Here is a 16611-nt window from a genome sequence, read left to right as displayed (position 1 = left end):
TTACACATTGAAAGTAAAAGCTTGCATATCAATATATGTATATTTTGACTTAATGGTGTTTTGTTAATGCAAAGGTGTATTATTCAATAGTATCAATGTAGCCTATATTGAAATGTTATTGAAAATGGTTCTAATTTAATTTAGGGCTTAAATATGATTTTCGTCTCTGCAAATATAGGTCATTTGAATTTTCGTACATGAAGTTACTAATCCTTTCAATCTGTCCCTGCAAATATTAATCATTTGACTTTTGATCCTAATTAGGTTTTTTTGCTGAGGTGAGCTGTCATTAGCGACGTGGTGCCCATGTGGCAAGTGATGATTGGGCGAGGTGGTTTGCTTAAATAGGTCTTTCATCCCTGCAATATAGGTCATTTGAATTTTCGTTCCTGAAGTTACTAATCAGATGTAATTAGGACCAAAAGTCAAATGATTAATATTTGCAGGGGCATATTGGAAGGATTAGTAACTTCAAGGACGAAAATTCAAATGGTCTATATTTGCAGGGACGAAAAACCTATTTAAGCCTTTAATTTATTTAATAGTACCATTGTAGCCTTTAGAAATGTTACGTAATAACATAGTCAATTTGATGCTTATATATAAAACTCTAAAAGACTTATACATTGTACGGGTTGGGGTTTAGTTTATAATTATAATTCTACAAGTTCTCCGTAAAAAAAATTCCTCCGAAACTTTTTCAAAAATAATTTTAGTTTAAGCTTATTAATTTGATTAAACTTGCCATAATTTTAGTTTCCTTAAAAAAAAGTCAAAAATATACCAAATGCAATCCATTCACTAGTTTTTCATTTAAGAGATAGGTCTAATACCTACTAAACAGCTCTAATCTCAACTCCTGTTGTTTTCTTATATGCTCATATGCCACTACATATCATTTTCTTTCCAAGTTCCAACTATTTCAAGTTTCAGAAAAAACTTGTATTTACTACTAACAGAGAGGGGTATGCACCATATTTACTAATGCCACATAAACTCGTTCCCCTTGTTAATATATCCTGATTCACCCCATCCTTCACCCCCAAGAGTTCTTGATAATCCAAAAACTTTTTTCCATCATTACTTATTCCGTATCCCACTGTTGCGATGACATGCCAAAACTCACCACACGGTCTTCTAAAAATCCCACCCTTAATAATCCATTAATCTATGACCAACATTCACGTATACTGCCACCGGTTGTTGACTGACAGCCCGCGGTATTTGTCTTTTGTTCCTCAAAGTGATGTAACTTTCTACACGGGCTATTGATGGCACAATATGATCACGGCAAAGTGTCTCATACTCTCTTGCGGTATCTACGTACACAGACGAGCATCCATTGATATGTAGCAATGGATGTTCATTTGGGTACGTGGATACGATATTAAGATATGTAGCGTAGAAAAGAATTACCTCTTAAGAGATATAAGACACCTTACCGTAATCATATGTTGTCGTCAGTAGCCCACGTAGACGAATACATAACTTTGAGGAACGAACAACAAATACTATGAGCTGTCATTCGGTGGCAATTTACGCGAACGATGGCTATAGATTTTTGGATTACAAGGGTAGGATTTTTAGAGGAGCGTGTGGTGAGCTTGAGCATGTCATCACAATAGCGGGATACAGAATAAATATTGATGGAGAAAAGTAATAGTCGAAAAGTTTTGGATTATCAAGAATCCTTGGGGAAAGCAGGGATATATGATATTAACAAGGGGAACGGGTTTATATCCCTCTCTGTTGGTAAATACTGTACAAGTTTTTCTGAAACTTAAAATAGTTGGAACTTGGAAAGAAAATGTAACATGGTAATCCAAAAAAAATTGCAATTCACTTCATTTAACCTAATTGTTCAACTATTAAATTAAAGAATACTTTCGTATATTTCTTTTGTCTAAAGGAGAAATTCAAATATTTTTTGAAAAATTTTATTTCTAAAAGTCTAAAATAACTTTTTTCTCAAGGGTAAACCACTTTAATCCCATAATAAAAATTTTGAGACAAATCCCAGTTCCAAATCTTGTTTATTACACAACTTTAACAAAAACTGAAAATTTCAAAGCCATCATCTTGGTGTCTTACTCTATTACAACATACACAAAGTTGGTGTAGTGTAATGTAGATATACAGCACACACAGATAACAACAAAAGTCACATCAGCTGCAAAGATTTGGTATACACACCCCACCATCTGGATTCTGTTGTTCTTTCCATATTCTTCCTGTGACTCTTAATTTCAGTTCCTTCCTATCACCACCAGAGAAAAATAGGGCCATATTTCGTTGAATTATGAGGCCGTCGTGACTATCTCGAACTTTACGGTGGCTATCACGAATACTCCGTGGTGTACCCTCCCAAATGAGTTTTCTTCCATTTGCTCCAACCTCGAGGCTATAGGTATAGTTCCGAGCCTCGTTCTCGTCTCCCATGAAACGAAGGAATGCCATGTAAACCGGAGCCATGCCTAGCTGGAAAGCTTCAAAGTGAAGGCAGAAGTATTGGCCAAAACAATGAAATACCTATCGAAGAAAAAATGGAAGTTGGAAAAGAGAAGAATTATGTAGTGAGATAAGACCAAACTCAGTAGTGTTATTCAACATGACACATCAGCAAAAATAAATCAGTGACCCGTCAGCTCATTATTCACGGAATAATGAGCTTGCTGTCAGATCAAGATCAAATGACTCGTGTTTCAACTTCGGTAAATCGAGTCCAAAATACAAAGTTGCACATTAGCCGTCCAATATTGATCTGGTGATTGTGTGAATGCGTAAATACAAAAAATCTATATTTGTAATGGCACATATTTGATAGAGGGTACAAATAATTTATGAACAAGAAAGATCTTGCAAGCACACTTACAGTGAGCATCCAAGTAGCATTCTCTACTTCACGCGGATTTGACTTCACATAACGATGGTTGAATGTGCATCCTGTGTGCATGTCCACCTTATGATCGTCCCTCAAATGTGCAACAAGGAAATTAATATCGCCAACAGCAGAGCACTCTGATCCAGCATAAGGACAAGTGTATGGTCTAAAATTGCATATTGTCTCATGCTTCAGCTTGCTGTAGTATGGAAAGATTTCTGGACATCCAAGAGAGTAGTATTTGCATGGTAACTCGAGTGATTCAGCAACCTTTTCCAGTGCCAGACACCTAATATCTCCAAGCTCTTGTCTACAGGTCGGACATCGATTGTGCACCCTTGTTTTACATGTGGAACACAATGTGTGACCGTTGTGGCACTGCAAGAAAGCTATTTGTTACTCGTCTCTACACAACAATATGTTTCAATCATGCTAATGTCAACTTAGGAAGATGTCAAATGAGGAGGTAAATAAAGAAAAGAAATGCATATGCAAATATTAAGTAAAATTCGAAGGGCTAGAAGTAACATTCTGGCCTATGAACCAGAGCCCCATCGCTAAAAGATCAATAAAAGCTGTCGAAGTTTTTCATATATGCTCCAATTAGAGAAAAGAACTAAGCATTGAGAGAATATGTGAAAATAAACCTTACTGGTACTACTTCATGTTCCATTCCATGCCACATACATTACTCCCTTAATAAAAAATAAAAAAACTTTCCAAGGTAGCAGCCATTATTAAATAGAGACTATTGGTGTGCTCAACCAGAGGACTTAAAACATAGCATTACAATTCAAAATTAATGGGAAAATTCACAAATCGTACGAGAGGTTCGCAGCCGAAATCTGTTAGACCTCTTATTGGTATTATTATATTATTAGGAAGCAGTTACGTTATTCGACAGTTATTGAATAAAGAAGGAAACGGAAGGAAAAGTTGGTAGGCATTTATTTTCGCACTGGATATTAAATTGGAGAGACCAAGCTCTTGAGTTCTCGGAAGAGAGAGACCAAATCAAAATTGGTTGCTGGCACTTAGAATTGTACGCTTTTACAGTGTTGCTCCCTATCACTGTGTTCAGTGCCAAGCGTAATTCGTAATTTGCTAGCAGCAGTGGAATTGCCGTGCTATGTGTTGGAATCGGCTATTCCATTACGATTCTACACGTTCTGCAAATTCTGGGTTTCGGTTCGGGACTGGTTTCAATGGCCCGGTTTAAAAAAATAACTAAAACGTATCAGAATCCACAAAATTTCACCGAAATAATTGCTGTAAATGGCTGGAACGGTTCCCAATTTGTGATTAACTGTTGTATCCTTCCCAATACAATGAACATTAGCCCAAAGTCATACTTCTCCAAGATCAGTATTCAAGAAATTCCATTCTCTATATAAATTGCATTCTCTATACAGTCACAAATTCCCTCAAATATATTGAGTTGTGTGACCCGACCCGGGAAACCTAGAATCTGCAGAACGTGAATAGCTCATCCCACCACCTATCATGACGATTCCACCGTCTGCTAGCAAATTATGATTGTGCTTGGCACTAAACACGGTGATAGGGAGCAACACCGTAAAAGTGTACGATTCTAAGTGCTAGCAAAACCGATTTTGACTACCATGGTGAAAAGTGTGTTGTTAACAACAATTGAACAACATGAACAAACAATGTGTAGTAAAATGTGGGTGGGAACAGTAACAAAAACAATGGCTAGAAGGTCCTCGAACACCCATCAAAAGGTAGACCCACGGGCTAAAAGTGGTTTAAAAAAAAAACCAGAAGCAGAAACAAGCTCAATGAGACCAGACGCACCAAGATATTTCTCAGGCAAGGTGGCACAAATGTCTGAAAATCGTGGAGCGTGTGGGAATGCATGAAGTAATGATAGAGAATGATGAAGAATAATATGGAAGACTCTAGAATACTAGGGAATAATGTGGAAGTCTTTAGAAGACTAAAGAATAATATAGAAGTCTCTAGAATACTAGGGAATAACAAGGAAGCTACTAGACACTACTAAATAAGCACTAGGGAAGTCTTAACTTTTCTAGATCCTTCTAGGTTTATGTACTAGAGTATCCATATCTCTAGACTTTTCTTTGTTTCTAGATATTTCTAGTTTGTAATGGAGAGCCTTCCTAGAATAGTATAAATAAGGCTCACCACCTAGTGTTTTGGTCATACTCAAGATAATCAAGCATTGAATGATTCAAGTAATATAACTTTTCCTTGAGAATATTAGTGTTTCTCTATTTTCTCTACCTTTCCTTTTGTCCCTGAGCCAGATTTGGCATCAGAGCTGGTTACGATACCTCGGAGTTGAGTTTGCGCGGGAAAATCAACGAAAAGTGAGTTTTCAAGTGAGCAAGGAGTTGCTTTCTTAAATCTTCACTTTGCGGCTATTTGTTCGCGAAACTACCTCTAATGGTAACGGGTTTAGGCTGATCTGTGAGTGGCATACCCTCCGGTGTGGTTGTTGGCCTGAAACTTGCCACTCAACAGCGGAAGACAGTGATCAACAGAGGCAGACTCTCATACAATGTCAATAACCAACTGTCCTAAAAGATTGTGCTGTGGGTAAAGGCACTAAAAATTGGTTTTTTATCGAACATATGCCCTCGCGCAAGAGCTTTTTGAGGTACAAACAATCCCCAGATCAACCAAAAGTGTGAAACTCAGCTTCATTACTGAAACATCGAGAGCAATAAGGATTGCACTCCAAACCACTCGGTCAAAAAGGCTTTAATACCAGGTCAATAACCAACACTATTAAAATCATAACCTGTTAGGTTAAGTTTCAAATGTTTTATATCTTACTAGTTTCAACCCAAACCAAAGCAATACATCTAAAATGGTCATGACATGACATATGGTTATTGCATATCACCCTACCAACATCACATGCTACAACTCTAAAGCATTTTCAACCTGGAGCATTTTAACAAGCTATACGGAACCGATATTCGCTACAACTTATGTATGCACTTCATCTCAAGAGATTGGACAATATCTTGTTAATCACTTGCCAAAATTTTGACACATAGTTCATTGCTTCAAAGAAGAATACGTAAAACACCCTGCAACCTATATGTCTGAAGCCTGATCTTTATTGAACTAGGACTAAATAGTAGCACACTCCAGCTGATCAATTTTCAATTATTAAGCACAAAAGTAAAGTTAAGCTTCAACAAGAATCATTCCTTTGCCCGAATATTTCTCTATAAAACAAACGTCAGTTTGGAATTTGACAATGTTGCAAATTCCTTGACTAAAATCCAAACCTAACCTTACAAATATAAGTAACTACTGCCACTGCGAGCATTTTTATAAGGCAAATTTTAGCCAGTTCCTTAAATGCACTTATTAAGCATTCGAAAAGTCCAAATTATTACTGGAAATGTTGCCAATAATAAGCTCAAGTGTCATACTTTGAACTAAATAAATAATTGCCAATTTTAATTCCTAAACCAAAACTCTAAGAACAGTAGTTAGCAGAACCCTTTCACTAATTCTAAATTCAAAAATCAGGTGCATGGATTATGATCAACCTAGCTTGCTAATTACACAATAATGTAAACTTCAAAACCAAATTCAGGACATCCTCATCATCATAAGCCCCAAATCAACTCAATAACACTACAAAGCATTAAAATCTACCAAACAAGTCACAATAACCATACAAAAACAACCCTAACATGCAATCAATCACATATGCAAAAAACACAAACAAAATCAAAATTATGTGTAGATAAAGCAAACCTGATGAATTGGAGGATACATTGAATTGGTACAAACAGGACATTCCAACAACTCATGAACACTTGTAGCAGGAGCAATAGCAGTAGAACCAATAACACCATGATTATTGTTTCCTCCACTACGAGGTTTTAATGAAGAAAACTCAGAGTGATGATGATGTTGTTGATGATGTGGATGAAGAATACGATGTTGGATCTCATCTTCATCCATTCCATCAGAAGATGAAACACACTCAATACTATCCAAATCCATTATAACCAAAAATAATCAACCAAATAAAAAACTAGAACATACCCAGATTTCAAAATCAAAAATTAAGAAATACCCAGATTTCAAAATCGAAAATTTCGAAGTTTTTTTATCTAGGTATTTCTCTCCCTCTCTCTTCAATTTTCTTCTTTTTCCTTCGTATTTTTTTCTGGGAAAAATTTTATGAAGAAGAAAAGGAAAATAAGAGAAGGAAGATGAAGATTGTAATCATGGGTCGATAAAAAAAGTGGATTTTGATGAACAGAACATCATTATGTAAAAGAACAGAACATGTTCTTTTCTTTGTGTTCTTTCTCTTTCTCTCTCTTACCGAGTGTTTGAGGTTGTCTTGTGAGAGAGAAAGAAACAAGAACCGTTGGATTGTGATGATTTATTGATCTAACGGTAGACGCATTTTCTTTTGGTTTTTATTGTAATAATAATAAAGATTAATAAAACTGAAAGGTTTTGAAACTGACAACAAAAAGTGGTGTTTGAGAAAATGAATTTGTAACGATTTTGGTACAATTTCAACTACTAAGTGTACACGTGTACATCATGATGGTGGTCTGATGAGAACAATAAATTTGTAATAAATTTGATTTGATTTAACAGTTTATTCTATTTTTTAAAGAATAATGTAAGAAAAATACTCAAAAACGTTTTTTAAAAGTGTAAAATAGAATGTTATTCTCAACCTTGACAAAAAAAAATTTGTTATTTTCAACAGCAAGTCTATATATATTTTGAATTGTGCTCTCCCTCCAACTCATTTTGCTCGTTCCCAACTGAAATTTTCAAAACGTCTCTGCGTGAGTTAACTCACGTAGAAATTAACACTAGCGTGTGAGTGAAGAGCAAAATTTTCAAAATTTGGTTATGAATGAGCAAAATGTTTTGAGTAAAGAGCAAAATTCATTTATTTTTGTTTTATTAACAAATGTTCTAAGAACATGTTAGCTTAACATAAACCTGATTTTTCTTTTGTGCAAATATAAATCAGTTGACTCTGTCTCACAAGTCAATATACAATTTTGATCTTTAATATCTTAAATTATATATATATATATATATGTATATATATATATATATTATAAAATTTGATATTTTAAAAATGTTTATCGAGACAAACCTTCTTACATTTTTTTTTAAAGATACAAACCTTCTTACATCTATATGCTATCATTTGTCTTTGTGTATTTGTAGAATGATATAATCAAAGTATGTTATATAAATAGTGCAAATAGTCGAATAAAATCATTTAATATGGGGACGAAAGGAGTGATAAGATTCCACTCCTATAGTTGTTGTGTTGTCTTGTCTTATAAATAAACAAAAATTTATTTTTAAAATTCATTAAATAATTGATGTATGAAGAATGCTAACAACACACATTTTCAACAAAGTCTTTTTTATTGGTTAAAATTTACATGAGTCGCACCAAATCATGTGGGTCCCATATAAATTTGGTGAATCTCATGTGAATTTTAATCAATCAAAATAAATGTGTTGAAAAATATGTGTTAGAATGTATATTGCTAGCATTTCTCTTCGTATATCTGGATTATAATATAATTCAAATACATCACTTATTTAATAGAACTTGAAAAAAGATTATTTAATTATATTTGAGATTGGATAAGTATTTTGTAAAAAAGTGTTCAGTATAATTGATGGTGCATGAACTAAGTGAGCACATGGTCCATAGGTTAATTGATAGGGTATATATTAATAAATGTTAGGTAAAATTACACTTTTAGTCCCTTAACTTAATTTCAGGTAATAATTTAGTCCTTTATCATTTTTTCATTTCAATTTGGTCCTTTTTGTCCATTTTCATATGAAATTTTAAGTTTAAAATTCATGATTTTATTTTCTTATGCTCTTTCAGTCTTCAAATTTATGATCCTCGTCTATGTTTGTATAAGAATATAAGATTTGAAGCTTGAAAATGTATTTGAAAATGGACAAAAAGGACCAAATTGAAATGAAAAAAAGATAAAGGACTAAGTTGTTACCTGAAATTAAGTTAAGGGACTAAAAGTGTAATTTTGCCTAAATGTTAATTTAGGGGGGGTGTATTGAATTAGGATTTTAAAGGATAATTTTTGTTTAAAAAAATCTTGATGATTTTAAAAGACTTTGCAAGATTTTGATGACTTTGATAATTTTAAAAGACTATTAAGGATTTCAATGGATTTAATTCATAAGATTTTAAAGGATTTGAAATGATTTTATGGATTTCAAGAGATTTCAACAGATTTTATGAATTTTAAAAAATAATTGAAAAAAATATCATAACACACTCTCTTTCACAAAATCTCAATAAAGACTCTTTTATTTATTTTATTTTATTTTTGACGGGAGAGCTAGAGAGAGAGAGTGAAGGAATCAGAGAGAGAGAGAGAGATTTTTTACGGGAGAGCTAGAGAGAGAGAGAGAGAGAGAGGACAGGAAAAGAGAGAGTAAGAGAGAAGGGAGGAGAGAGATGGAGAGATAGTAAAATCTTAAAAGGAAAAAAAAACCTAAGAAATCTCATGTTTTCATGCTAAAATTTCACTAGAAAATCTCACAAAATCCATCAAAATCTGATTTATTAAACAATTCGTCGAAATTTGAATGATTTTGAATACCACTAGACTTTTTTTTAAGTGATTAAGAGTCTTGATTGAATACCACAAGACTTTTTTTAAATGACAAAGAATCTTGATTGAATAACACAAGACTTTTTTTAAATTGGAAAGAGTCTTGATTGAATACCACAAGACTTTTTCATGAAAAAAAGTCTTTTAAAATCCCTTAGAATCATGATCCAATACACCCCCCCTTAATAATGTACATGTGAGAGAAGTCTTTCTCTGTGTTGCTGAATGGAAGTCCTTGTCGGAAGTTTTGTCCTCAGCACGATCTACGCCAATTTTGTCTCCTTAACTATTTAACTTATGCACTGAGGTTTTTTTTTGGGCTTCTAAATAAGGCACAAGAAGAAGAAAAAAAGTCTCCATGGAATTAAAATTTGCAAGATTCCATACATTATTCATTTATTTTCTCAGATGATAGCCTTCTTTTTTGTAGGGATTCTATTTAAGATGCTCAAACCATTCAAGAAGTGCTTAATTCTTGTCGGTTGCTTCTGGTCAACTTATCAATTTGGACAAATCAGAAATCTCTTTAAGTTGAAATGTACCCGATGATCATAAAATTGTGTTCCAAAGTTGGTTTCAAATTAAGGTTGGTGAGTGTCAATCGAGGTATCTGGGGCTACCAAATTTTGTTGGTAGGTCTAAGCAGCAAGGTTTCAACTTTGTCTAAGATAGGGTGTGGAAGAAGCTGAAAGGTTGTAAGGAAAAATTTATGTCATGTGTTGGAAGAGAAGTTTTAATCAAATCAATGGTTCAAGCAATTCCTACGTATGTGATGATTGTTTTCTACTTCCGATGAGTTTATGCGAGCATATTGAAAGCATGATTAGCAAATTTTAGTGCAGGAGCAAACAAGGTGAGCGTAAAGTTCATTGGATTAAATATGAGATATTATTTAAGGAAAAAAGGAAAGGTGGAATGGGATTTAGAACATTCCATGATTTTAACCTTGCGTTTTTGTCTAAACAAGGTTCGCGAATGATGAAAGGTCATCTTACGTTATTCTTAGCATGCTTTTCAGTCATTTTCAGTAGGTTTTAGCAGCAAAAAGGAGGAGTATTAGAACGATTGTCTATGATTTCAGGACTTTTGTAATGTTTTCTAGATCTGTGTCTCTAAATCTAGTTTTCCCGAAATATAGCAATTTTAGGAGGTTTTTTTAAGTAATTCACGAAGAAATCATGCACATAGGGCATGCAAATTGACAAATCGGGACTTTGGGAAGACAAGAATGAAGATTCAAAAGGCATCAGGAGACTTTACATAGGAAGGAATTCAGTTTCCAAGTTTCAATGCAAGTTATTTGAAGACAAAAACCTAAAAACGACGAAGATCGAAGTATTTGGGTCTGGAAGCACTAGAACATGCGCCTAGGGCATATGAAAGAGGCATATGCACCTCAAGCATATGCCATGCGCCCCGAGCATATGAAAAATAAGGGGGCGCAATCGTCATTTTATCCATTTTCATGGACAATGCCCGCATTTTTAGCCCAAACCCTTTTAGAAATTTCCACTATAAATATTAACCTTCCTCAATGACATTTTCTCGTTCAGAACTGAGGCAGTTCAAGAGGAAGGCTACTTTGGAGCTTCGGGAGAGAAACTATCTTCTCCTTGATTTTTTAGGGTATGTTTTTATCTTTAGTAATTTGATTTTAGTTACGATGTGTAAATAAATCTTTTTAGGTTAAAGTTCTAAAATGAAGATCTATATATTTTTGTTGGATATTTATTTAATTTAATATGTCGTTTATTTATTTATTTATTTATTATTTGGTTCGCTATTAAGTTTTATTAGATTATAGTTTTATTTCTGTGAGAGGTGCAACCCTAGATTAGGTACTTAGGTTGTGACAGGACCTAATATTGTTATCACTAACCAGATGCTTATATCTTGATATTTATATCCTTTTACTGATAACTATATGTCTAGGATGTAAGTGATTATTAATTAGCCAAAGAAAACCACAGGAATTGTTGTCCCTAGACGTAGGTACCCAATGGATGATACCCATTGGGTCGTGTGGTGCATTACCGAAGCTAGGAAGTAACTGGTTAGTAATTAGAGAAACAAGCACCTAGTTATCCGACTTAAAGCTATAACCTGATAGAACCATTCTTTTGAAACCCTCAGTAAGGTAGACGTAGGTTAGGGTTGCCTGTTTGTAGAACTATTAAGTAAGCGTAGAGAGAGTGTGTTATGAGTGCCCTAAGGTTCATAGATGGGCAAACCTAAGGGAACCTTGACCTTCATTGCCTTGGGAAACATTGGAAAGCCAATATAAAGTTCATGTTTCAATTACCTTTGAATTAACAAGACCCCGCACGTAAGGATCAACGTGCGATCAGCAGGTGCAGTTAACCATCAAAGGGAAAGGCCTAATTAGGTACCCAGTGGATGATACCCATTGGGTCAGATGGTGCCCTACCTATTTAGGAAACTCCCAACGACCTCATCACTTGTATAGTCTACCTGAGATAAATAAACGCGACATTTGTATTACTTATTATCCAACATCGTATATACAAAGGGGATTCGAAGAATCTTAACCGCTGCTTTACTTTCTGCAACCAAAACAGGTAAATTTTCTATGTTGCAAACAAATAAAAATTGCAACCTATCTTTTATATCGTCAAACTAACAAAAATAAGTAACAAGAATTGTTCGGACGAAAGAGTAATCCTTGTGGATGCGATACTCTACTTATCACTTTATTACTTGATGAAACGACTGGTACACTTGCCATTTTGCAATTACGCTAATCGCCACCATCAACGAATTATGCATAATGACGACTTATTGATCTCACAATGTTTGAAAGAAAGATACTTTCCTAGAATCTCTTTCTTGAGAGCTTTTGTTGGTTATTGCCCGAGTTATACTTGGAGAAGTATCATGCAAGCTTGTGTGGATGTTATTGAGAAAATAGATATTTGGAGAGTAAGAGATGGTCACCTAATTCATATATGGGAGGATAATTGGCTTTCTTATCAAAATGGTCACAAGATTTGGTCACCTAAACCTTCTAATTGTGATATTATGTTTGTTTCAGATTTCATTCATGACGATATTCGATGTTGGAATGCTCCTTTAATTAATGATACTTTTCTCCCCTTTGAGGCTCAACAAATTCTTCAATTGCCATTTTTTTTCTCCCAATTACAAGACGAGTTTGTGTGGGATGTTTCACGGTCTACTATTTTTTCCGTGAAGAGTGCATACCATTTCTTAAAGACAAGGTGTGAGGTACTTGCCCTCATAGCTCAGTGCAGGATATTGATCAACAAGTGTGGAAAATAAAAAGTATTTCAAGACACATCCATTTTGCTTAGAGGATTTTACATGAAAAACTACCACTCAAAAATGATCTTTTTAAAAAAGGAACCAGTTGTGATCCATTGTGTGTTTTTTCTGGGCAACATAATGAAACAATTTCACGTCTCTTTATGGACTATCATTGGTCAAAGCATGTATGATTTGCTTTCTCTTTATGTGCGGTGTTCAATTCGCATGCTTCTAGGTACGCACCCTTTAAGGAGTGGTTGAAAAGAAATATTATTGATGCAAATGAGGATATTATAGTTAATGTGATGGTCTTGTGTTATGAACTATGGTGCACTAGATTTTATTTAGGGGACTAAAATTTATGTGGCTACCACTGTACAAAAGACCCAAAGATCTATTGCGAACTTTAATAGTACTAATACGATGTCATCAGAGACGTTCGGTGGATGTCTAAACTTACTTGTATATGATGTTCACTGGACACCCCCTAGAATGGTTGTTATAAGTTAAATATTGATGTAACAGGTTCAATAGAAATGGGTAAATGAGATATTGTGTTGTTGTGAGAGATTATGAAGGTCTTGTCGTTAGTGCTAGTTGTTGTCACGTTTTTTCATTACTAGATTCAGAGATAGCAGAAGTTTTAGCTACACAGAAAGAGTTAGAATTTGCAAAAGACGTGTCTTTTCTGAATCTTATAGTGGAATCAGACGCTTCTAAAGCGGTTCAGGCGCTGAACCCTCATCAACAATATTCAAACTATGTATGATCTATGATTGGAGATTGCATAAATTTTCATGTCTTTTTTTCCGTAGTTTAACTTTCTTGCATGTTAGGCGTGAGTCCAACCAAGCTGCCCATTATTTAACTCAATACTCTCTTCATAATCTGAATTGTATATGGATTAAAGAGACTTCACCTTATATTTCTGCAGACTTGACTTTTGATTTATTGTCAAACTTTTGTTAATAAAATTTATTTAACGTAAAAAAAATAGTTAAGATAAAAAATACTATAAGTTAATGAGAAATAAAATGTTACCGACTAAGTAAATATTGTGATTAATGTTGTAAACGTGAACCATGATAAATCAACTAAAGGTAAGGAAAAATTTACAAAGCGAGTCGAATGAGGTAATTCACATGTAAACCTTTTTAAATGGGACGATATTAGGGTTCATAAGAACGATGCTCCTGAAAAAGTTGATAAGAAAGTGGTGGTAGATACATGAGCTGTGATAGTTTAGAAACCTATCGTCAATGACGTAACTATTCATTTATGTTTTTGATTGTAACCACCTTTGCGATTTATGGATTACTCTACTTTGAAAACCATTTCGGTTTGACAATTGCTTTCTACAAGGAAAGTTGTTGTGAAAGGTTTATTAAAATGATAGGAGGATCATTTTAAGTATAACAAGCAAAATAAACCTAAGAGTGAGGTAGTTTCTAATACCCACTTTAAAGTTGGTTCTAGTAATACTATGTAATTATTTTATGTTTCCAATTTTTTGTTTGTTTATGGGTTCGGTTTATGTCCCATCAAGATCTTATTTTTTTCTTCCTTTTTTTTAGTAAAATTTAAGTATTTATTCATAAATATAACATGTCAAAAATAACCTAGTTCTTAAGTAAAATTTGAGTTTAAAAGCATCATACGACAACAATGAAATTTCAACTATGTTGGCACATTAAAACAACAACCTATTGTTTGCATCATCCTAATAAATGTATTAAAATAAAAAAAAGGCTAAACTGCAGTTTTGACCCCTAACTAAATAATAATAGCCATCTAACCTTATTAGAATGCCAAACTTGTTTAATGAATTTTCCCCCTGACATTTTGAATCCAACAGATTCAAAGAATAATAACATAGTCATCTTCATGTCTGGGAAAAGATTAGTATCAATGGTCATCTTCGATATCCTCTTATCAACTAGTTTAATATTGCTCTCTTTTGTAGCTTTTTGAATAGACTTTCGGAAGAAAACACAATTAGTCGCCGAGTAATTATAAGTGTTTTGTCATTTTGAATACTTCTTCCTTGATCTCCTTTCTAGGAGAAATTTTATGACCATCTAATAGTCGGGTCTTCTTATCTTTAAGCAGATAGTCAAAGATTTTATCAACTTATATGATGTCAAATGCATATTCAGATTTATCTTCTTATGAACTTCATCAATTTGAAAGGCCTTAATTTTTTGTGCTTTATTTCTTCTTCATTTTTTTAAGAAAATCGGTTACATTTTTTTAAATCAAATACCCCATATCTTATGAAATGTATAGTTACATGCTTCCATATTTCTGAAATGCATGTCAACCAAATCATGTGAAAGCATTCATTCACTTTCTTCGAAAAATCAAACTTATGAGTTGAACTAAATGACATAAACAATTATTTGTCATTGCTAAACTAATTTCTAGCTAAGATAAAATATCAATCCATAATTTTCTAGAAATTGCATAGTCAAAAAACATATGTTAGTTGTTTCATACAAACTACAATCAACCATACAAAAAAATTATGCTAAGTTGTTGTTGTTGTTCTTCTTATTATTATTATTAAACATAGGAGGCCATGAAAAAAAAGAAAAAAAAAACAGATTCAATGAATGTTATAATATAACTTTTGACCAAATTAATGTTATAATACAATTTTTTGACCAATTAATGTTATAATATATAATAAATCAGAATTAACTTTCAAAGTTGTATATTTTTATACATAAAAATATTTAGTAAAAAAATGTTGTTGAAACAATGTATGTGGACAAAGCTTTTTTTTTTTTTTTTAACGAAATGTGGACAAAGCTATTTGGTGAATTTATATTAATAATGTTGTACAAAGTTTTTGACACTAAGAATAATTAAATTAATGTTCAACATTTTTTTTAAGTATGTTCTCCATGTTTTTTTAAGAGCCTTGCTATTTGTTAGCAAGGCTTAGTACAAGAAAAGCAAGAATGTACACGTGTTTCCTTTATCACAAGTTCACAAATATTCAATTTGAATTTTACACAAAAAAAAGGAGGTAATGGGTGAAAAAATATGACTATAAAAAAAATTGTACGTTTCATCGCTTTGAATTTCGTAAAAAATAGTATTTTCCTTTTTCTAAAGATGTATGTTCACCATGTTGAATTCATTGTATTTTGTCTTTTCAAATAATATCATTTTATTATATTTCTTAGTAAAAAAGCATTATCATTTTACATTTTTCTAAAAAAATTTAATATATTTCTACGGCATAAACAAATACTACTACTGTAGTTATCCACAAATGTATCTCAAAATTTCAATATATTTGAATATAATATGTTCAAATATTTTTAGTTTTTAGTATATTGTTTTTTATAGTTATAATACCTGCAAGTAAATTGTTAATTGTTAATTGTTTAAAGTAAATGACTAATAAATAAAATAAAGTGTCTAAAAAAAGTAAAGAAGAATTTTAATACATATCTTATAATGTATATACTACAACACAAATTAAATTTAATATATTTTAGAATAATTCCATACTTGATAAAATATTACCATTATTACAAAAAAAAAGATCATCTCAAACAAATTTCCTTTCAAAGATTACAAATAAAAAATTGTTATTGTTTAAATTCTTATAAACCTTAGTCAAAAAAATAGTTTTATATGAAGAGAAAAAAATTATTATTTTAACAATTTCACAACATTATAAATGATAGCTTTGTCAACAAAAAAAAATTATAGCTAATAATATTGGTCATTTTGGTCATCATCGTCACTACCACCACCACAATCATCTAATTACCA

At 32.8% G+C, this 16611-nt stretch overlaps 1 protein-coding gene across 1 annotated transcript; it reads right to left on the bottom strand.

The window, feature by feature from the left end:
- Positions 1–1961: 1961 nt before the first annotated feature.
- On the bottom strand, positions 1962–7358 carry LOC11423170 (E3 ubiquitin-protein ligase SINAT5). Its single transcript, XM_003588471.4, has 3 exons — positions 6644–7358; positions 2873–3259; positions 1962–2529 (listed from the first exon to the last, which is right to left on the bottom strand). The coding sequence occupies exons 1-3, from the start codon at positions 6893–6895 to the stop codon at positions 2167–2169; spliced, it is 1002 nt and encodes a 333-aa protein (XP_003588519.1). The 5' UTR covers positions 6896–7358; the 3' UTR covers positions 1962–2166.
- Between the last annotated feature and the right edge of the window lie 9253 nt (positions 7359–16611).

This window comes from Medicago truncatula, chromosome 1 (assembly GCF_003473485.1).
Source record: "Medicago truncatula cultivar Jemalong A17 chromosome 1, MtrunA17r5.0-ANR, whole genome shotgun sequence".
In the NCBI taxonomy this organism is placed as follows: domain Eukaryota; kingdom Viridiplantae; phylum Streptophyta; class Magnoliopsida; order Fabales; family Fabaceae; genus Medicago; species Medicago truncatula.
The sequence above is the reverse complement of the archived record's forward strand: the minus strand, read 5'-3'. Positions and strand labels throughout refer to the sequence as shown.

Excerpts from the sequence above, each read along its gene's own strand:
- LOC11423170 (XM_003588471.4), bottom strand. The coding sequence starts at position 6,895 with ATGGATTTGGATAGTATTGAGTGTGTTTCATCTTCTGATGGAATGGAT. Across the intron at positions 3,260-6,643 it reads TGTATCCTCCAATTCATCAG|TGCCACAACGGTCACACATT; the intron begins GTTTGCTTTATC and ends GCTTTCTTGCAG. Across the intron at positions 2,530-2,872 it reads ATGCTACTTGGATGCTCACT|GTATTTCATTGTTTTGGCCA; the intron begins GTAAGTGTGCTT and ends TTTCTTCGATAG.